The sequence below is a fragment of the Procambarus clarkii genome, unplaced genomic scaffold (assembly GCF_040958095.1).
Source record: "Procambarus clarkii isolate CNS0578487 unplaced genomic scaffold, FALCON_Pclarkii_2.0 HiC_scaffold_148, whole genome shotgun sequence".
Lineage (NCBI taxonomy): Eukaryota > Metazoa > Arthropoda > Malacostraca > Decapoda > Cambaridae > Procambarus > Procambarus clarkii.
In genome coordinates this window covers 93,186-116,837 of record NW_027189181.1, presented here as the reverse complement: position 1 = coordinate 116,837, position 23,652 = coordinate 93,186, and the positions used below count along the sequence as shown (strand labels likewise).

The 23,652-nt window shown below is 37.0% G+C and overlaps 1 protein-coding gene across 3 annotated transcripts; it reads right to left on the bottom strand.

Annotated features, from left to right (window-relative positions):
* Positions 1 to 1,308: 1,308 nt before the first annotated feature.
* On the bottom strand, positions 1,309 to 23,264 carry LOC138361025 (thimet oligopeptidase-like). Of its 3 annotated transcripts, none has more exons than XM_069320494.1 (14): positions 23,085 to 23,264; positions 15,556 to 15,729; positions 14,326 to 14,465; positions 13,125 to 13,243; positions 11,678 to 11,847; positions 9,024 to 9,136; positions 7,339 to 7,558; positions 6,791 to 6,895; positions 5,513 to 5,635; positions 4,063 to 4,200; positions 3,716 to 3,790; positions 3,413 to 3,589; positions 2,446 to 2,706; positions 1,309 to 1,597 (listed from the first exon to the last, which is right to left on the bottom strand). In XM_069320494.1, exons 2-14 carry the CDS (start codon positions 15,715 to 15,717, stop codon positions 1,397 to 1,399), a joined length of 2,004 nt encoding a protein of 667 aa, XP_069176595.1. In that variant the 5' UTR covers positions 15,718 to 15,729; positions 23,085 to 23,264; the 3' UTR covers positions 1,309 to 1,396. The 3 variants fall into 3 exon arrangements, with proteins under 3 accessions (XP_069176595.1, XP_069176596.1, XP_069176594.1); XM_069320495.1 differs by having other exon boundaries at positions 23,112 to 23,264; XM_069320493.1 differs by lacking the exon at positions 23,085 to 23,264 and adding an exon at positions 18,394 to 18,592.
* Positions 23,265 to 23,652: the final 388 nt, after the last annotated feature.

The window sequence follows — 23,652 nt, the reverse complement described above, 5'->3', positions numbered from 1 at the left end:
TATTTGTGCATTCATTCAGGATCGAGCAATGACTCTTGTATCCCACCTTTTAGCTGCCGGTTGTTTATAGCAGAAAATTTGTGTGTGTGTTTGTGTATGTACTCCCCTAGTTGTGCTTGCGGAGGTTGAGCTTTGGCTCTTTGATCCCGCCTTTGGTCCTGTGTGTGTGTGTGTATGCGTGTGTGTGTGTCAAAATTATATAATAATTGTATTCAATCATATATTATATATATAATATGACAAAGGGTGACATTAATGAATCTAGCATGATTCTTTATTGTTCATATGTATTTTCCTTCAGTTGAGAAGAAAGTTGAAAATTTTACTCTCCCAAGTTCACGTCACAGATGAAGTGCTTCACCTTCGCCTCATCTCTGGCTCCATACCCGGCAGCACAAAACTTATAACCATTCAAACTCTGCCTCTGATAATGTTGACAAGGGTCAATGACATGCTTCTCTTAGCATCAAGCCATAATAAAATTGTAACGTGAACTTTGGACAGTCAATTTTTTAACTTCCCTTTTAAGTGAAGAAAAACATATGAAAAATAGAGAAGATTCGTGCTAGAATCATTGATCTCATTCTTTGTCATATTCATTATATATGTATACATACATATATATATATATATATATATATATATATATATATATATATATATATATATATATATATATATATATATATATGTCGTACCTAGTAGCCAGAACTCACTTATCAGCCTACTATTCAAGGCCCGATTTGCCTAGTAAGCCAAGTTTTCCTGAATTAATATATTTACTATAATTATTTTCTTATGAAATGATAAAGCAACCCTTTTCTCTATGTATGAAGTCAATTTTATTTTATTGGAGTTAAAATTAACGTAGATATATGACCGAACCTAACCAACCCTACCTAACCTAACCTAACCTATATTTATAGGTAAGGTTAGGTTAGGTAGCCAGAAAAAGCTAGGTTAGGTTAGGTTAGGTAGGTTAGGTAGACGAAAAAACATTAATTCATGAAAACTTGGCTTATTAGGCAAATCGGGCCTTGAATAGTAGGCTGAGAAGTGCGTTCTGGCTATTAGGTACGACATATATATATATATATATATATATATATATATATATATTAATTATATATATTGTATATATATATATATATACACACACATATATACATACATACATATATATACATACATACATACATATATACACATACATACATATATATAAACACTGTATATACAAATCAAAATATGTTGACGTGTATAAAACAATGTTAACCATGACATCAACTTCTATAAACAACTATCCCAATAAAAGTTTTGTAAAATCTAATGTAAGTAGCTTCTTCATCTGAATTAAAATTTTCAAATGGTCAGCAATTTTCTAAACATTATTTTGTTATGCCTGTAGCCCCTTGCTGCGGAGGAAAGCATCATGAGTGGGATCGCGACCCAAGAAGTCTCTCAGTAAATCCGCAGCATCTTTCGAGCCACCAGGTTGTAGGATACGGATGCGATAGTCACTTCCTACTGCAGGATTCATTATGCCTTCTTTCTTGAACCGACTCTCATACATGTCCATCGAGAACACTTCGCTCCACTGTAGGTACAACAACAAATTTAATGGATGTAAACATTGAAACCACTAATAAAGTAAATAGATGCACATATACAAAATGAACTATCAAAACTATCAAAAGAACCTTCAATGTAAATGCAAGACGATTTTTCACTGCTGGGACAGCATCATACTAGAATTACAAGAACTGGTAGATGAATAATATATAAACAGCACAAGTTTCAATGATTCACAAATGTTGTGGGAAACTGAAAATGGAGAATCACTGATGCCAACGGCATTAATCAAACCAGGATAGAAAATGAAACCCTGGCGTCAGTCACAGAGTCCAAGCACACACAAACCACTTGCATCATGGCATAAGACTATTATGCAATGAAATATAATTTCTAAGGATAATCACAAATTATTTAACTGAAATGTAGTCTTTCACCTTTCCACAAATAACATGTATAAGTACCCAGTAGGCAAGCAGACAGTTAATGAGAGAACTATTTGACAAGTCTCTGTGATGCAAAATTACACTTGCAAAGATTCTAAGTTTACATGAATGTACCCTTAACAAATAATTCCAGGCAAGATTTAATACTCTTGAACCACCACCTCCATTTCCCCCCTCCACCACCAGGATGATCCAAGACAGACATTTGAAGAAATCCATGCAATGGCCAGTGCAAAATGTTGACCTGCAATAACCGAGCAAGATCCTTCTCGTAGGATCTGTAGGATCTTGCCTTAGGCAGCAACTGAGTGGGACAACTAGGGGAATTGTCAAAATCATACTGTATCTGTACCATGGATACTTGGTCAATACATTTCTGCCTACAAAACAAATATGAAAGGATATATAAACATACTTATATACTAACCAGATAACCATAATATTGAGCATCATATCCACCCGCAAGATGTCCAAAGTTCGCAGGCATATTAGTATTGGGAATGGGCTCAATGCCCATGATGTCACGGTAGGTTTGAGCAAACAGAGACTTCGTATCCGCCTGTCCTCTGGTGTGAATAGTTTGGTCAAAAGTTCCTAAAATGATCTGTCTTAAATTGAACCCTCCAGCATTTGCTTTGCGAGACTTGGCTAGTTTCTCAACTATTTCATCAGGAAGTGGAGAACCGGTCTGTAAATAAATGAAAAATAAACTGTAAAATTCAAGAAATTTGCCATTTTATGTATTAAAATTTTCAACATAACATGCAGTTATGCATGGATATATCCACTACTATTCCATCAAAGATAGTCACTATCAATTTCCATATCGACAATTTGGCAATACAATATCTTATAATGTCCATGATCATCATCTGTGTTTTGAGCAGCTACTTAAGGTTCCCAGTAGGAAACTCTCAACCTTTATCAACATCAATAATGCTAAATGCTTAACGTCATTAGATCAATTTCAATATGCAGCTTTATGCAGAAGGAAGTAGCTTCCGACAATGATCCAACTGCCATGTTGTGGAATAGTGAAGCCCATGTATTTAGCATGATACATGGGTAATGGAAAAGTACTCCAATTCCCTGGATTTTATGAGCAAATATTAGTCATGTTTCTAACTGAGGTGACACAGTCACATCAGTGCTATACATAACCTCTCTCTCAGTATTGCAAAATGCACTCATTTTCTTCTTTAGTTACAAAGATTGTGGAAGCCTTAATATATAAATCCACATTACTGTATAATGGAATTGGGTACAAGTTATAGTTTCCATGAAATTACCATTTTTTATGAGTATCTGCAGATTTTTAACACCGTACAGAATATTATATTTATTTGCACAAAACACACTTGAAAATAGTAAATTAATATTAATTTTTATTTTACCTGATAATGTTCAGACATAAGAGATAGAGGCTCCTTCTCCCACACCCAGTTCTCCAACATCTGTGAAGGAGCCTCAAGGAAATCTCTCTCTACACGCGTTCCAGCAAACATAGAGAAGGTGGCGTGTGCACAGATATGGTGCATCACATGACCAAACTCATGGAAGTAGGTCTCTACCTGAGAAAGAATAAAATAATAATAATAATGACACGTACATCAATATCTTTAACCCGAGACACTAAGTAATATTAACGATATGTCAAGAGCAATGTACAGATCATTTTAAGGACAGTCAAGCGTTACCTCCGAGTGATCCAACAGAGCTGGTTTATCTTTAGTGGGTTTAGTGAAGTTACACATCATTGCACACACTGCAACCTGAAAAAAAAGCCTTTATGAAAAATTTTCAAATGTATAATATTCTCTGTAATATGCAGTGCTTTCCAAGTGTTCGATGAGCTCAATTTTCCTGATACCATCTGCAATTTTGATTTTCCTAATACAGTACTGCCTAAGATTTAGATTTTCTTGCCAAAATTTTAATTAGGTTATATTTAGTCATATTCTTTTACAATTGGCTACATTTCAAGTATTTACAAAACTAATATAGGGCAGACTCACTCTCATTACTCAAACACATAATATCTTACCTGTCGCTCATCATTAGCAGCAACACACGAAGGCTGAAGAGGAAAGATGGCAGCATGCCCAAACTTGCCATCCCGAGGGTACAGGTCCAGGAAGAAATAGCCCATGTGCTCTCCAGTCTTCAAGTCATTCACACGATACTACAACATACAATAAACTTTTCAAAAATTATACATTTCAAAAAATAATAATAAATAATAATAATTCTAATTCTTTCATATGGAAAAGTTGTCCAAAATAAAACTACTGTTGTCTTTGTTTTTATTTTGTATAGACAAAACCATAATAAAGTTTTGATTAAAAATTTTGAAACATTTTAGCTCATTTATCTGAGCTGATCAAGGTTGTGCTTAGTGCTGTAACAGGATAAAGCACTAAGACAATATATCTTTTATAGCACTTGGAAGGGATATATGACAATCAGTAGTTGATATGTGATAAAGGAGCAAAGAATCAATGCCCAATCACATGGACCGTCGGGGACTGAATGTCGACCCTGCCAGCAGTGGGACCCGATACCTTCTGCTCAGCATAACCGAGCAGAGTGTATCGGATACTATCACTAAACAGGGATTTATGTACAGTCAGGCAAGACAACATTCTGGCACCGGTACCACAGGAATTTTGTCTAACATCTCTGTCGAGTCAAAGTCTTAGGCACCAGGAGCTGAGGCTGTCGACAGGTATGAAACTGAAGTAGAAGTTCAGGAAGTTGGAAATTATGATTCAGTAAGCCTGGATAAAGATTACAGTAGACAGAAAAGTTTAACCGACAGCACTGACAGTTTGATAGGTACAGACACTGCAACAGTCTTCAATATATTCAGACCAGGAAAACAAACATTTGCAAATTCTATGTAAAAGGGCATTTGCAGACATAGATATTCTGGAAAGAGAAAGGGATTAGAATACAGCTACTACTATCTCAGAAAATGTCTAAATATACTCAGGATAGGGAAAATATCATTTTACAAAAAACATGCAGATACCTGAATTTCCATCCAGACATGTGTCAAAACCTGACTTGAGGAAAGAAAATTCTATGACCTCAGCTGCCCAGACTTTCCCTTGAAAGGCACAGAATGTTATACAATGAGTACCAAACAGGAAAATACAATTACACTCCACAACAGAGCTACAATTATGAGAGGCAATAAGACTGCAACAACCAGTACTGGTCAGAACAAATCCAATATACCCATGTATAATGGACCGGCCTGAAAACTCCCCCCAGCCAATATACACCAAATAGGGGTGTATTTTGACTGGGAGACGGAGCAACTGAACACAAAATCTCAGGCAAACCATATCAAACTTACAGAATAAGTAACTATGATGAACCACTTCCTAAGAATTAAGATTAAAATGAAAATAGTCCTTACTAGTGATAAGATTTGAATTAGAAACTACTGTATACAAAAATCTCTCTAGTTCAGTACTATATATTCTTACTAATTTGACATCCTCATGCCACGTGTCTGCATCTGGCTCTTGAGTGAACTGAAGTCCAAGAAGAGTTTGATAGATATGTAGCAAACCGGATGTAACTTTTTCTAGAGGGAAATATTGCCGTACCTGTTGAAATAAACAAGGAATTACTGCTCCGTTCATTGAACAGTCAAGGCAGACCGAGAGTAAGTCACAATAACATAGCAGAAACAAATAACCCAATCTACTCATATGAAATTAGAAGAAAGTGACGACATTTTCGTCTATCCTAGACTCTTACCAAGTCTTTAAAATACTGAAGTTTGTTTTTTTGTCATTTGCATACTGAATTACAGTGGAAAAGTACTGTATTTCATAACCACAGTACACAACAAGTTTAATAAGAACTCTAATTTTAAACCCAAGATTTTTGTATCAAAATTAATTATCGTAGTTTTCCTTGGTCCCCCTATGCCATGCATATCTCAAAATATAATCTTAAAAATACAAACTCTTCCAGTTGATAGACAATATACAGCATTCATTAAAGTACAAATACTCTCGCCCTTCTCTCTATATATACCTAAGAGTGGTTCCTGGGAGTTTTTCTACTTCACAAGCCTGGGTTGAGACCAGGCTTGTCTTGTGACAACCTGGTCCAAAAGGCTGTTGTTTGGAGCCACTCACAGGGATATAGTCGCTACAATACCTGATATATACAATATATATATATAGTGTATGTATGTATATACTGTATATGTATTTATTATTGGATTTATTTATTTTACAATATGGATATATTGTACAATGAGAGAGGGGCAGAAAGAATTGTTGAAAGTTGTATTTGTGTTCCTCTCAACATTTTAGTTATCTTTTATATTTGCACTTGAAATTATGGACGGAAGTAGAATCCACAACTTTTTCTCCTAATGTATTTAATTTACAGTACTGTATATACTTATCACTGCATATCAGTATTGTCTTACATCTAACTCGTTTGTATTTTTATCTTCTGTCATTTAGACAAAAGACTGTTCCTGTTCCCCCTTATCTTTTGGTCCTCTCTTCTAGGGCTGCCGGGTTGAGCAACCTTAATCTGTCGTCATAGATTAATTATCTTATCTCGGGACTCATGGTGGTTCTGCACACTCCAGGACTAGTGTAACACAAGATTAGATTGGCTTATCAGATTTGGGCACTAGCAAGAACTATGTTAAGGTTCTGAAGAGCTGTTTCTATGTCTGCTAATGCTGCATACACTGCTGATGGTATTCTGTTAAATCTATGTAATCCATCACTCACCTCATTTTGATCAACAGCATACATCTTCTCTTCTATCTGGTTCATATAATATCGAAAGTCCCAGAAGTCCAGTTTACCCGAATATTCATACCCATACTTTTCACACTGAAGAAAAAAGAAAAATATTAACTAAAAACTGGATATATATATATATTTTACAAAAGATAAATGTTGTTTAATAGGGGGTAGTACCTAAATGATTATTAAGCTGTATCTTTATAGAATCCTTAAAGTTGTATTATATTCTTCACTTTACAACACCAGACTAGCAAGTTCTCATATCTGAAGTTGTGTACCATGTAGAATATAAGCCACTCTATTCCCACTCATTGCATTACATCAATCTATGTTTCAGTTTCTTTAGCAATATCTCACTGTATTATAGTTAATAAGCATTGTCATTATTTAGGGACATTACCTAAAAAATCTCCATTTGCTTAAAAAATAATAGTCACCTATTTTTACACAATTTCAATTTCTTCCACACTTCTGCAATACTCTTACTATAATTTTACTAAATCATAACAAAAATAATAAGTCAATAATACCTCATCTTTCTTCAGCTTGAGCATATCAGACCTCTCTTGCTGCCACAAGGGCTGGAGCCTTTCAGAGAGTCCCGAAAGAAATTGAGCCACGTTGTCGGGGGTTTTAGCCATGCGCTCCTCTAATACATATGCAGCATGATTGCTATAATTCAACAAATTAGCTTGTTTTTGCCGTAGAGTAATCAGCTCTTCAAGAATAGGAGTATTCTCTTCCATGCACCTGAAATTATAATACTGTATCAACATTATCACCACTATAATTATTTATGCTATTTCCGATAATCAGAAAGAGATACTGCAGCACACACAGCATATTTCCCAAAACATTGTGCACTACTGTAGTAAACTGAGGGCAAGCCTCTCAGCAAGCCGTCACCTGCCAGCAAGATGTTAATACAAAGCCCCAATGAGAAAAGGAAATGACCAAACAAGGAAGAATGGAAGGAGAAGGGACATGTTGAAGTCAGTAACGCACATCAGAGAGATGGAAGAAAGAACGTACATGCAGTGTGGGTTGCAGGAAGTGCCATGTACTGGGAGTAAATGTGATATAATCCAGGTCCATACACACTTATCAAAGCACAAGAATTTCAGGGGAAAACATCAAATGCACTAGGTACTAATTGCTAGGAGACAGGTCCTCAAGAGCCAGATCACATGGAAAAAGCAAATACTAACAAAATTGCAAACACTCGACAAACAAAAAAAAGCATTATCTTGACTGAGCCTCATTGTCAAACCATATAATACCAGAAAAGTTAGTTTTAAAGGATTGTTGATCGATACAATACTGCAGTTACCACATAAAACAATTACTGTACAACAATGAGACTTAGCATTATTATTTCTTTAATTTTGATTGTAGTATTTTCTCCAACATTTATATTAATGTTAAATGTCCTATAATGGCATATACAGTATATAGCATTTAATCTATGTTTTGAAGATTAAATATGACAATTTTCAACTGTGTTATCTCTCTCTTTGTCTTGCAGGGAAGAGGTTGGGGGGACTAATAATGATGATTTAAGAAAATTCGTAGGAGCAGTGATGAGGGTTCGAACCCATGTGGTGGATGTTCCCACGCACACGTGGTCTAGCGACTAGACCACAACATGGTATATGGATTGCAACCTTATACAACCTTATGCTAAAGAGTGAAAGAGAAGCATCAGAGGTAGAACAAGTCCTAGATGACAAAGCCAGAGTGCATGGAAGGATTGTGTGAAAATCCTGTTCCGGCTTCCGTAGAAGCCCCAGGAAACCCTTGTGGGTTCAGTAGAACTCCAGGTTGTAATCCTTATACCATGTCATGGCTAGTCACTACAAGCCTGTGCATGGGACCATCCACTCCAATGGATGGAGTGGATGGATGGTCCAAATATCATGTCTGAATGGCACAACAAGACATGATTAATTACTATACTAAATACTTTTCTTTCTGATAAAATACTGTTGTTACCAACTCTTAAGGTGTTTGGTTGCCCATTACTTTTTCAGAATCCCACTTACTCCTTTCATTCACATTCATTTCCAATCCAATCTCCTTTACCTTGTGTTGATTTTGGGGCTAAAGGTCCCCCACAGCCCAGTCCCTGACCAGGCCTCCTGACAATCTTGGTTCTCTTTCCTCCCACTTTCAGATACCAACACATGTATGATGTGAACAACACAGCAATACTCACTTGGATTGACTGGCAGTGATCATTAGTCTTCTAGTGTCTGGCACACGGCACTTTTTAGTAATAGGGAACAAGTGTGGGTATTTCATCGTTACTTCTAATTTGCCATCTTCACCCTAGAACACAAAACATGGTATATATCATCAATGAAGAACCTGCAAAATAAATAAATAAAACATTATCAAAGTCAGCCAACCATTCAAAGCAAAGGTTTGAATGATTACAAGTTCTTGTGCTGCAGGATACATATTCCTCCAAAGAAATGTGTTGACTTATTGCAGGGGGTCGAACATCAGGAGTAAGTATCACTCTTGATGTTGAGATGCTTTTCATGTGTTTGCCTGTGGATCAGACTATTGGGATGATGATGGACAGAGTTTATTGGGATCCAGATTATACTCCCCTTGACTTCCCAGAAGGCACACTTTGGAAGCTACTCAAAGCATGTACCAAGGAGGCACCCTTCTTGAGTCAGGACATGTGCATGTATGAACAAGTAGATGGCATTGGTATGGGTTACCCCCTTGGTGTCCTACTTGATAATTTTTACGCAGGTACCATCGAACAGAAAGTCCTTGTTGAATTAGGCTTAAAGCTGAGTGTATACTAGATAAGTAGATGACATATTCCTGCATGTCCCAGATATTGAGCACAACCTGTGGCAAGTGTTCACAATATCTGGCTCGTGAAAAACTCTCCTGACACCAAACAAAACCCCTTGAAAGAGACAAATGTAGTCTATGTCTCCACATGCCCACGTGGGGACCGACAGCCCCAATGAACACAATATATAAGCAAGACAGCAACATCCCATTTAAGGTGTCTAACAATGCATAAACAGCAAGGTCCTATCAAGGAACATATAGTCTCCACACATAACCCGATCATCATCAGAGACGTCATGAAAAAAAAATAAAATAAGACAAATACAATGACATTAGAAGACTGGACATTAGCAAGGTATTATATATCAAGCAAACCAAACCATCAATCAACACCAAGCACCAAATTACATTCTGCCATCTTCGAGAACACGACGAAACACAAAATACTGTACTGCCCCAGCTACTGTGGAAACATTGATTGATAAAGATGAAGCCTCCCAAGAGGTGGCACGGGCATGCATAGTCTGTAAATGGAAATACTGGAGATTGCTTAGTTGCAATGGACCTATTGCTGTAAGTGAGGTGCTTCACCCTCACCTAACGTTCATGTTCACCTCATCCCAACTATATACCCTGCAGCACAAGAACTTGTAACCATCTGAACTCTGCCTTTGATAACGTTAACAAAGGTTAACCAAATGCACGTCAGGTCAAATCAAATTGGAAAATAAACTTTGGAGTGTTAATTTTTCATCTTTCTTCTCAAGTGAAGAAAAAATAGCAGATTCGGGCTAGAATCATTGAGCTCACCCTTTCTTGATTTCTTTTATTTTCATTTCATTTGTATAGGGTGGGTTATTTGTTTTCAACCATGTTACTGTGACTAATTTTCTGCAATCCTAAATTTGTTAGTTACGGGTAAAGAAAAGAATGACTACAATAATGCAAGAGATATTGATGAATGCTGAAGAACCTTCTCTAATTCTCTAAGACTGTTGGGTATCAGATAGAGGCAGGTATTTAATGAACAACAAAATCTGCATAAACAAGTTTATATTGCCTACTTCATAAACTTTATAAAAACTTGTGGTTAACTTTATATTTTGTATTTCCTCAAGCTCATCTGACAGCTTTAGCCCAACTTAAAATGTTTGCTCAATTCCATTCTTAGTGTATAAAAATCAATGATTTAGGAAAAGATTATTCAGCATTTATTGTTTGCTTCAAAGCATTGTATACACCTTTGATAAACAGAGTAAAGAACCAAGTCATTAACAAGTTCACAAATAAAGATGGTCTGTTGGCAACCCGTTCTCGCAAATTTAATAAGTCAATATTGACTTATTAAATATGTGCATAGGTGACATACTTAACATAATAGATACCCTTAAAAAGATTCATAGAAAACATCAACCTTACCTAACCTACTTAGTATGTTAAGATAAACATCTTATTGCTTCGTAATTACAATTATTACCTAACCTATAATAGGTATAGGTTAAGTAATAATTGTAATTACAAAGCAATAAGATGCTTATCTTAAGATACTAACAAGGTTAGGTAAGGTCGGTGTTTTCTATGAATCTTTTTAAGGGTATCTATTATGTTTAGTATATCATTTATGCACGTAGTTAATAAGTCAATATTGACTTTACGAATTTGCGAGAACGGGTTGCTGTTGGAAGGAACACATAATTAACATGGATCATTTTAGATAAAAATATACTGTACATATTCACCTTAAAATGAACAGTTTTCTTACACAACACAAATACAACATTAGAATAATTGAGGCATTAGAGAGATAGCAGAATTAAACAATTAACACAGTATATTTCTATTTTGAATAAAATGTTCAAAATAAGCATAACTCAATATACAATCACCACTGTCAGTAAACAAGTCTCATTTTCTTTTCTTTCAGTTTGGTGCAAGTATGTATGGACCATGAGCCAAACTAAGGAGGCTTTTTGAATGTCACACACAAGCTTTCACATGAGCAATACTTACCTATCTTAATTACAGCGCTTACAAAGGAATATGAATGTGTACCTGAGTAAGTTCATTAACAAAGTCATCAGGCATGCCGGCTAGTTCTTCTTTGGTGAAGAAGAGCTTCGTATTGTCTTCGTTTAGATTACGTTGGAACTTGATGCTCAGTTCTGACATGCGCATCTTTATTTTCTTGACCTCCGATTGTATTTCTTCCGACAGGTGAAGACCTAAAGAAGAAAAATTATAGACCAGTAGTGCTATACCGTATTTAGATTTTGCCCACCACGCTTAGATTACTAAATGCATCCTACTCTCATACATACTGTAGTCAACATAATTTACATTTAAAATTAAGAGGCTTTTACACAAGAACTATCATTTAACAACCCACATATGTTCAAGTATTTCTAGATATAGTAGTCCGAGCAGTCAAGTCCAAAAGAAGAACTCCTCCAAACTTTTTAAGTAATATAAATAACACAATAGAGGCTGGATCCAAGCCCTTATTGTCAATATACGGCACTCCTTAATCCAATGGGTTGCAAATTGCCTCATTTACAGTGTCAGTTGTGTGGGAGAATGTAAGGAAGGTCACAAAGTATGAAAACATGTACAGGGTGTATACTATTCTTAGATAAACTTTAAGATATGGAGGAATACCGAGTACCGACATAACAATGACTTCCATAAGATCTCCATAATGGATCGAGTGCCTAACAAAAACATAGCTATGAAAGGGACTCCAAGCTCTTGAAAGGAAAGTGTGAAAGTGTGTCAATACATATACTGTATTGACTGAATTGCAGTTCACTATTTCCTCATTAAATATTCATACCTTGCATAATATGACTAAGGAGCCTAACAAAACAAAATTATAATTTTCAGTTAGATTAACTGAAAATTTCATGGAAAAATGTGACTGAAGATTGCTAATAGATCACGAGAGACATGGCAAGTGTGAAAGAAAGTACTGTATGGAAGTACTTTTAATAGCGTACAAGAAGTGAAACAATCAAGCTAAACATAATCGGTTTGTCTATTAAGCACATTTTTAATAAACAAAACTCACAGGAAACACTTTCTAAATACAGTACTGTACTATAATTGTATGAAATGTTGAGGTGCTTATCTTGAGGTTATCTTGAGATGATTTCGGGGCTTTTTAGTGTCCCCGCGGCCCGGTCCTCGACCAGGCCTCCACCCCCAGGAAGCAGCCCGTGACAGCTGACTAACACCCAGGTACCTATTTTACTGCTAGGTAACAGGGGCATAGGGTGAAAGAAACTCTGCCACAGTGAATGCTTTGCTCGAGTGTGGTGTTATCAATTCAATGCGATCTTACCATATACAGTATAAGAGAAATGGTGAATGGATCTCTCTTTGAATATCTAAAATTATTTTTGGATATGGCTTCCCCATTTCTCTTGGAATAATACCTCCAAGTCTTATTCAAGAAGGAAACAAGGTAATGGTCAAAATAATGGTGGTGGTGGTGATAGCTTACCATTACGTCTGCCATGAAGGATAAGCTTGGCAACGAGCCTCTTTTGCTCATCGCTGAAGCCCTCCAAACCATTATTATCTCTAAAGGCCACAACACGGTCGAAGATATCCTTCCGCATGCTGAAACATTTCAAAGTAGACTCAGTATAAACACTTGTCTTGTACAGTATTTCTAATACAATAACCTTTGTTTTTCTAAATGCTGTCAAAACTTCATTGCTAAGCAACTTTGAAACTTTATATCAATTAGAAAATAAAAAAATTACATGAACAAAACAAAGACCTAAAAATGTAATACTTTACTATCAAACTTATATAATCAAATTTTCAGAAAGACGATACAGTACAGTAATACAATTTGTATTACCCTAAAAGAATTAATTCAATGCATAACTTTTATGCCATAACCTAAGCATTTAACAATTTAAAATACTGTACACTATAGATATATATATATAACAAAAGTTCAGTATTATCATAGTCGATCAAGAAAAAGATGCTCACACTAGTGATCTCAGGATATGAACAGAGTGGTGGAGTACAGGGAGTGCACAATGATTACAGGAGGCTGTAATGAGTTTCTGGACTATAACAATACTCCTGATTATATGTGGAATGATTAGAATTGTATGTTTTTTGATCTAATATTCTTTAATTGCTACTTACGAAGCCAACTCTTTCTACATGTACTATATAACCATTATTTCTGAATATAACCCTCAGTCATACATATTTATATATTACCCAATAGTGAATATTAATATCTATACAGTATTAATATATTAAACATACATATTAACATATTTAGGGAGCAGGTTTTCTCTAATACACATGTCATTAAACACAACAGCACTGTGACTACTGTTAATTTTCTTTTGGATATTATCCTTTCTACATAAATTCCTTCTATCATCTAGAGGGTGAAGAAACACCAAATCACTTAATCTTTCCATTTAATTTCTTCAATGTTATGTCAAAAATGAGTCTCTTCTGGAAAATAATGTACTCACCTAACTGTGCTTGTGGGAGTTGAGCTCTGGCTCTTTGGTCCTGTCTCTCAACTGGTGTACAGATTCCAGAGGGTTGTGTATGTGTAATATTGTACTTGCCTAGTTGTGTGTATATGTGTGTGTGGTCAAGCAATCATCTACCTTCACAACCTTACAAACTAAAATCACGTGTCTTTAACCATTACCACACACCTCATCTCTACATCAAATTCTTCAAGCTTCTGCTCCGCCGTACTGGACGCCTCCCGCACAGCTTTGTCCGTTGCTGCATGTTGGGGGAAATCCAACGGAGACCCCAGTGTCGTTCTCTCTGCCATTAAATCTGCAAGTTGCTACAGTAAAGAGAGAGAGTTTTAACATAATGAAATCACAAGAATTTGACATATCTATGAGAAAATATTCACGCAGTACGACGGGATCATACCTGCATCCTTCAAGAGTTCTGGAATACAGATTTGATCCCATCTTATGGCTTCAATATTTTCTTACAGATTCTTAGATTACCCAGTTTCCATCATAAAATATTTGGCATTATATGGTAACCAACTAGTCATAAGAGTTCAATGTTTCACACATTGGTATTTATTTAAAAACAAATTAAATTTGTTTCATGCATTTAAAGAATTAGTATTATTATTATTAAAATGTGTGCTGTTAGGGAAGGTGTAATAGTTGAAATAAAAATTATTTAACTATATTAATACAACGAAACCTAACTTGACTAAACCTCACCTAACAGGGAGTACTGTATTAACCCCAAAATTTAAACCAAAATGAAAGTTTCCTGTTAACAGAGCATTTAGTGTTAAGATGATCAGGCAGTTTTCTTATACACTTCAAGAATATTAACCAACATTATTACATAAAAAATGAAGTGTTGCACCAAAGGAATGGTGGAAAAATGAGCATTTCGTTCCCGAGAAAACAAATAACCCAAATTCTTAAAACATGTGGTTGCACAAAATTTATAAAATGTCTGTAACCATTACTTAACTTACTAAGCCATTCCCATTCACTTGCCCCCTCCGATAAGATAATTTTGCAATTTCCCCCGAGCAAGGATTGTGACAAGTCTGGTAGGTTACACTCTTGACACTAGTGCCACATGAAGATGTCTCTAAGGGTACATAAAAGATGCTAATGGAATACTAGAGGTAAGTTCAAGCCTGCCCAGAATGACTGAAGATAAATTTCATGTGAACTGAAAGAATGCAATGTTCTTCCCTGGTATCAAACGAGGCTGCCACACGAGAGCTTTACCTAACTGCACATTGTCTTGGCAACCTATAGTACTATTACCCACAAACATACGAGTCTCACCCACAACTTGGTTCTCAGGCCCCAAAAGAACTGTATCAGATCTTCAACCACAAGAGCTGTATTAAGTCACAGGCAAAACATCTACAAATAAAGTACACTTACCTTGATAACATTTTCATATGTAACTTTGTCCAGCGGCAGTGACGCAATGTTATCATAAGCTGTTCGTTGCCTGAGAATAAGTTTCTCAGTGTCTTTTTCAATATCTTCTGGAGTCACCCTCTGAAAGTCATACAACCCATTGATTCCCTGAGGTGTTGGCATGGTGCTGGTGATCTGTATTAAAACATCAACCATATAGTATTATTTTTGAAAATGCTTAAATATTCACAATAATAAATTTAAAAATACAGTAAACAAAAATATTAGAGAGAAGGTTACTTCACTACAATACCACAAAATTATCATCATACACTGGCAACCTTCAAGTGCAGTCATATAAAAAAATTATCTTAGAATGTTGCAATATTGCAGAAGAGAGTTTTTTATACAAGTTTCCAACTACAATTCAGTTACAGTGACACCTAGGGCTACGAATTCCTCTATTTACGAACTTTTTGGGTTATGAGCTCGATTTCTTCGTAAAATGTCAATCGGCTTATGAGCTTTGCCTCAGGTAACGTAGTTTGTTGATACGCGAGTGGGCGACCTAGCGCGTGGTTCCTGGTGGCACAGTCACTCGCCCTTCAGTTTACCAGTGCCTCCCGCTTAGTGATGATTGTGCATGAATTCTTTGTAAAGAATTTAATTGTTTTTCGGCTTTTTTGGGGTTTTGAACATAAGAGTAATTATTATATATCATGCCATGGGTCCCAAGAAAGTCAGTGGTAAGGTTCATCCTAAGAAACCACATGTGAGGATGACCATAGAGCAAAAACAAGAGATCATTTGTAAACATGAAAATGGTACACGGGTTGTTGAACTAGCTAGGCAACACAACAAATCTATGTCAACGATATGCACTGTAATTGCTAAGAAAAAGGACATAAATGCTAAAGTGGCAAAAGGCTTATCAACAATCACGAAACAAAGAATACAAACATTTGAGGATGTCGAAAAGTTGTTATTAATTTGGATACACAACAAGGGGTTTGAAGGTGATAGCATTTCAGAGGGAATCAATTGTGAGAAAGCAAGGCTATTGCATGAAGAGCTTTTAAAGAAAACCCCTGGAACAAGTGATGCAGATACGAAAAAGTTTAAGGTGAGCAGGGGATGGTTTGAGAAATTTAGAAAAAGAGGTGGCATTCACAGTGTTGTGAGAGTTGCGAATGTTGTGAGTTGGAGGAGGAACACAGCAAAGAACTGAAGAAATCCTAGTCCTTCACAAGGGGTAGCAACAAGAGGCAGCTGAGGAAATTTCTTCAGGGGAGGAGGAGGCAGTACAGAATATCTCTTCCTCAACAATTAAGAAGTGGTGTAGACTATGGGAAGAAATGCAAACATTTGTTGAAATGACTCACGCAGAACAAGCTGCAGTAGGCCATTGCCTTAACCTTTTTAAGGACACTGATGCCTCGCTACAAACAAGTGTTACAACATAGGGGAAAAACAAGTCTTTATGGATAGGTTTTTAGTGAGAAAAACAAGCAGTGAGCCACAAGCAGGTCCTAGTGGTATGCAGGCAAACTTGCCAGAGAGAGTATTCCAGAGAAGTCATAACTGCCTGATGTTATAATGGAAGGGAACTCTCCTTCCAAACACTAACACCTCTCCTCCTCCCTCACCCCCTCTCCTCACCGTCTTCCATCCATACGACAAAGAGAGTCATCAATAAAGGTAAGCAATAACTTGTACTGTACATACTATAGTATTAAGTATTTGTGTGAATTAGGTATGAAATATATTTTAAAATTAATATTTTAGGAAGTGTAGAACAAATTAATTCAATTTACATTATTTCTTATGGGGAAAATTCTTTCGGGTTGGGAATTTTTGGCTTACGAAACATCTCTGGGAACGGATTAAATTCGTAAAGGAGGGGCCACTGCACATGGAAGTAACCACACGGAGAAATAATAATTTGGAGAGCTTGCATGCATTTCACACAATCACAATCACAATTTCACTTCTTAATTCTGGATGTCGAGAACAGGTAGCCTGTACTTGGGCATATCATATTCACCCTTGACCCATATACTAACCTTCCCGAGAGGCAATTTTTTTCGTTGCATCAACTCCCAAGTACCTGTTTCAGTGCTAGGTGAATGGAGGCATCAGGAGAAAAGATATGTGCCTAACCATTTCTGTCCTTCCTTGGAACTATGTTAAAGCCATTAAAGTGATTGGAGTTATGCAGACAATAAATCACAATAAAATGGCTGAAAATTAAACATCCAACCCATAAATCTGAAAATGAAAGAATTGACTTCATTCCATTCCATCGTTGACCATTATCAAGTCATGTAATGGGGGGAAAAAGTGGACAAAGCCAGTACATAAGGTAAAAGTGAGATAAATGAAAGAAAGCGAGATGAAGTGAGAAAGAAGGAAGTGCACGAAGGTTGATGAATAGGAACTTTCTCCACCCCTTTATTTTTTCTTCCATTATATGACTTGATAACAGCCCAGCTGGCCCAAAACTGTCATCAATTCTTTTATTTTCAGATTTGTGGGTTGGGTGTCTTGATAGGAATTATCTTAACTATTTCAATGTAGTCTAAATTACTCTACCTATAAATATCTTTGCTGACTTATTTATCCCTGGAACTTCCCTCCTCCCCCCCCCCCCAAGGCACTCACAATATGCACTCAACACACTCACCCAGCCAAGTGCAAGAGTTACGGTATCACCTGCAGTGCATTCAATTGTTCTATAATTATATAATATATACTATATTCTATTATATAAACTATAATTCTTATTCCCTTTAGTTCCAGCCATCGCCCCTACACCACCGAACAATCTGGTCTAACATAGCTAACAAGATGGTAACTCACACTCAATAATCTACTAAAGATGCAGCGGTTTAAAGGTGTTGCGATGCTGTAGCGCGAGCTCGTGAAGACACCACCACCAGCAGCAGATGGACAGACTCTCACCGTCTTAGATAAGAGAGCCACGCTACGCAAGGCACCGCACAAGACAGCTCTCATCGGTAAACACAGCAGACGCCAGCAAGGAGAGAGAGAGAGCGAGCAACGTGTACGAACGCCTTGGTTAAGACTGTCACCAGTTTATTATCTCATTAGATACTAATCTATGTATAATGTATACAATTATTTTTGCATTGTTTAATATATAGCGATTTTTAGCGACAAAGAGATCAAAGACATAATATATATTGCATATTTAATGGAATAAATAAACTAAATCCAAGTTTGTAGACACAGATTCGAATACAATGTTGTTGCGGAGACAAGAGAGGTGAATGAAGCGCCTTGACTAATTGTTGTCTCATAATGACTAATAATAATACATCATTATGTTTGGGGACAGGCAGCCAGTGTGTGTGTATATATAACCTTTAAACACTCATTGTATTAACCAATGTATTTATTTATTTTTTATTTATATATATACAAGAGTTCTTCATTGTTGCACATCTTATAACATTTAAATATTTAATAAAGCACACAAAATGGAAGGGGGGTGGTAGGACTAAAGAACATTAGAACAGTGGTAGAACATTAAAGAACACGTTGAGTTATATCGAGGTCTCCCTAAGGTCGAATTACTGATCCTGAGGATTTTTTGAACCTGGATTTTAAAACAACAGAATTTTGGCAATTACATATCAGTTATGACACTAGCTCTCCATATATGTCATCCTCCTCCAAATTGTTCAGAACTTTAGAACAGAACTCCAAATTGTTCAGAGAAGTTTCGATATGATCAGCCCTGTCATGCCTGGTTTGTAGTGTTGTTAGTGTCCTCAATAAAAAAATTGAATTTATAGGTAGTGGTAGGCTTCTTCCAGTTCCTTCACTACTTTGGATTGAATTCTATCCACACCTGGAGCTTTGAGTCTTTTACTTTGTCAATGCTTTTTCTGATTATGTCGTATGTTATTATATCCCATTATATCCCTTAGTTCATGCATTAAACTCTTCACCTTCAAACATTTGTGTGGGTAATGTGATGTCATCTAATCTTTCTAGTGTCAACATTGATGTAAAGTACTCCTATTTACTGCTATTTACTTCTAGGTGAACAGGGGCATTAGGAAACAGGAAACGCGCCCAACCATTTCTGTCCCTCCCGGGATTCGAGCGCGGAATTCCCGATTATGAGTCGAGAACCAATCCGACTGCATTACCGGCAGCCTTTTTAATTACGACTTAACAGTTAACGCCCAAAATCTTCACATGGCACTAAGTCTTCATATAACACGCCAAAATTATCATATAACACAAAAAAAAAATGTTCATAAATATGCTATTAAACTTTCAAATGCGTGAAAAAAATCACATTCTTAATTTTTAAGAGTTTACCCTTAACTCTAATAATTCCCACCATCCAGCTAGATTCAAGTTAGTTTTCTATGATAACATTTATTAGGGTAACTAATACAATCCTTTTTTTTTTTTTTTTTTTTTTTTTTGCATTTTGAATGTCTCGGCATTTAATATTTCTCTCTCTCTCTCTCCCTCTAACCTATCCACCGCTGCCCACTGGATGGGGGGCGGTGTGCAGGACAAACATATAAATTTTGACACTAGCTCTCCACATATGTCAGTTGCTTAATTTAGAACCTGTACTTGAGGTCGATCTCGAACCCATTGTTGATGTGATGACTTATATTGAATTTTGTAACTAGCTCATCAAGATTGTAACTTGCTTAGCTAAATGAATTGTGGGGTTCAGTCCCTGAGCCCATTATGTGCCTCTGTAACCCTTTCCACTACCGCCCACAAGATGGGTATGGGGTGCATAATAAATGAACTAAACTAACTAAACTCTCTCCCTCACGCAAATATAAATCAATATTTTTAACAAATAGCAAATGAAGTTTTAGCATTAGACCAGGAACAGGTATATCATATCTATGAGTTGCATTAAAAATACATTAAGTTAAACATTTTACTAGTGGCTTTACAAGAATATAATTACTATGCTATGTATCCTCACAATCCCAATGTACCTTCTTGTATATATATAAATAACTAAATAAATAAATATCAAACATTAATTGACTACCTAGATAAAAAAATAAGAGTATTAGACTTAAATTATGGCGTTTCCGTTGTGATTGTATATGTGAGAAGAGCGAAACTTTGCTATTTATACTCGACAGGAAGTTGTTGTTCCCAATGTATTGACGAGAGGAAGTTGGCTGCATCGTCGGCTGAGCTGTACAGATAGATGTCAGTAGCCTTGCGTGATAGTAGTGGTGGTGGTAGCCTAGTGTGATGATGGTGGTGGTAGCCTAGGGTGGTGGTGATGGTGGTAGGCTAGTGTGGTGATGGTGGTAGGCTAGTGTGGTGGTGGTGGTAGGCTAGTGTGGTGGTGGTGATAGGCTAGTGTGGTGATGGTGGTGGTAGGCTAGTGTGGTGATGGTGGTGGTAGGCTAGTGTGGTGATGGTGGAAGCCTAGTGTGGTGGTGATGGTGGTGGAAGCCTAGTGTGGTGGTGATGGTGGTAGGCTAGTGTGGTGGTGGTGGTAGGCTAGTGTGGTGGTTGTAACACATGGCCCTGAAGAAGGACTTGGGGGAAGGGACTTAACACGTGACTTTCCTACACGTGCACCATTATGTAAATAAACTTAACACATCCAATAAAGTCCGGAAAGGCGTTTGTAAGGACTTATAGCCTCATATATATAAACTCTCTAGGATAGTACAGTTGGGTTCGTTCTAGACTCTCAATCGGAAATTCCGGGTTGGAATCCCGGTCGGGATATAAATGGTTGGGCGCATGTCTTATCACCCATCCACAGATCCCAAGTACCAGTTATTGGTACTGGTAATGGCCCCAAAGGGCCTCCACTTACGGGCTATTCATGCCCATGCCCCCCTTTTTAGCGGCTTAATCTTTATCAATCAATCAATCCTATCACCTAGCAGTAAATTTGTACCTAGGAGTTAGGTTGTTGCATCCTGAGGAGGGTCAGTAGTTCGACCTTGAAGGGGGGAGAGAGGGAGCACCTTGATACAAGCCTAACATGTATATATATTCACTGGCTGCCTGTCCCCCCATCACAATGAATTATTATTTAAATAGTAGAGAATCTTACCAATTATCGCTGCATTCGAATGAAAGAAAAACAAATTCAACCATTTTTTATAATATATGTAATTGATAAAATTGAAACATGCGGTGTGTATGTATGTGTAAAGCTTGTTTTGCTTCTTTGATTAAAAATACATTAACTGCAGCAATTAAAGTGACTAAATAGAGTTAAAAGTATGAGTGTTTCTTCCGTAGACTTTTACTTGAAACCAGCCTGACCCCGCCAGCCGGCATAAGCTATTAATAATTTGTTAAAAAAAAAAAAAAAATTCATTTCTATCTTATCTGACTTTAATGTGATCCAAACATTCAGGTCTGATAGGAGATAAATTAGACTCCTAAAGTCCTAAAATCATTTGTGTAAAAAGTTACTAATTTGTTTAGATCTGAAACGTGTATGTTTGGGCTGCCCAAAACGTTGACCAAACAATGCTACGTAGTGAGTGCCAGGTTGGACTGACGGATTTCTCAACCCGTGAGCAGGAATTGGGTCGTTATCTCTCACACACCACATTACTGACTGTCCCGTCATTAGACCCTAAACACCTGCCCGATATGAGGCCTCGTCGGCCCCTTAAATTAACAACAACAACCTGGAGTTTTGCCTTTGTGTCAATATTTCATTCAAAATGATCTGCTACCAGAAATTTTAGCCAAATATCCCCAGTTTGCTAATTTTAGGTAGTAACTGAGTGATTGTAACCTATCCACCGCTGCCCACTGGATGGGGGGCGGTGTGCAGGACAAACATATCAATTGTGACACTAGCTCTCCACATATGTCAGTTGCTTAATTTAGAAACTGTACTTGTGGTCGATCTTGAACCCATTGTTGATGTGACGACTTATACTGAATTTTGTAACTAGCTCATCAAGATTGTAACTTGCTTAGCTAAATGAACTGTGGGGTTCAGGCCCTGAGCCCATTATGTGCCTCTGTAACCCTTTCCACTACCGCCCACAAGATAGGTATGGGGTGCATAATAAATGAACTAAACTAACTTCGTTCCTCTCGTGTATTTGAAGACATCTTCCTAATTCATCCAAAATCTGCTAGTGTAGGCTACCGATCACAAGGCCCTGTGTTACTTAACCATTCTGCGAGATGGGGATTTTAGCCCCACAGAGCTCTTGATACACACTACGTAACTCCTTAATATGGTCTACGATAGCTGCAGAAATACACTAAAGTACGTCAACAATCAAAAATAATCTGATTTGACCTTACAAACCTCCTTCCCTTTAACTCCGCTGTTACTCATGTATAACTAACTAACCCAGCAATTCAGCATCGAACCCACACAGTAAAAGTATTTCATAAAAGGTCCTTGCAACGCGTTGAAAACGACAACGGTGTTTATATATATATTTAAGTAATTATACAAGGTGTATCTTAGCACACGATCGGAGAAAAACACCTTCCTTACCTTACAACCCCCCCCCCCCAAGTTAGCCTCTCACTTCTTTGCTGCGAAGTGCTTCACTCACACGGCGTTTGAAGTCGACTTTGCTTGGTCTGCCTTTGATGTAATCCTTTCATGTTGTCTGTGCTAGGATATATATCACCCGACACGCTACTCCCTCGCGAAAACAGGAAGAAAACAGTGGAGGGGGAAGAGAGAGACGCACACAAACACAGCACCACCGAGACCTTGGCGGCACGAGCCTAAAGTAACTAGAGAAACAAAAACAAAAAAGACTCGGGAAAATCATGTGCTCGTTATCCCTAAAACCTCCAATAATGTTTGCTAATATTTTCCAATACCTGGACACCTTTTATGGAAAGAACAAATAAATTTTAAATAAATGATCTGATTGTAAATTGTGTGTTATAGGATTTTATAAGGATATAAATCCTCGATATGTTCTGATCTGTGTGGTAAGATCACTACACTAAACAGGAAGAGACTATATAGTTAAAAAAATCATTATCTAGACAAACAAAATGCCAAGTCTGTAGCTAGACATTTCAGACTGGTCCGTGTGCCAAGTGGCTCCTGCTGGCCCTGTCGCTGTGTCGAGCCTCATG

Coding starts and splice junctions, on each gene's coding strand:
- LOC138361025 (XM_069320493.1), bottom strand. CDS start 18,549: ATGAGAGCTGTCTTGTGCGGTGCCTTGCGTAGCGTGGCTCTCTTATCT. Junction 15,730..18,393: donor TCTTTAGTAGATTATTGAGT/GTGAGTTACCAT, acceptor GTTTTAATACAG/ATCACCAGCACCATGCCAAC. Junction 13,244..14,325: donor GAATTTGATGTAGAGATGAG/GTGTGTGGTAAT, acceptor GAAATGTTTCAG/CATGCGGAAGGATATCTTCG.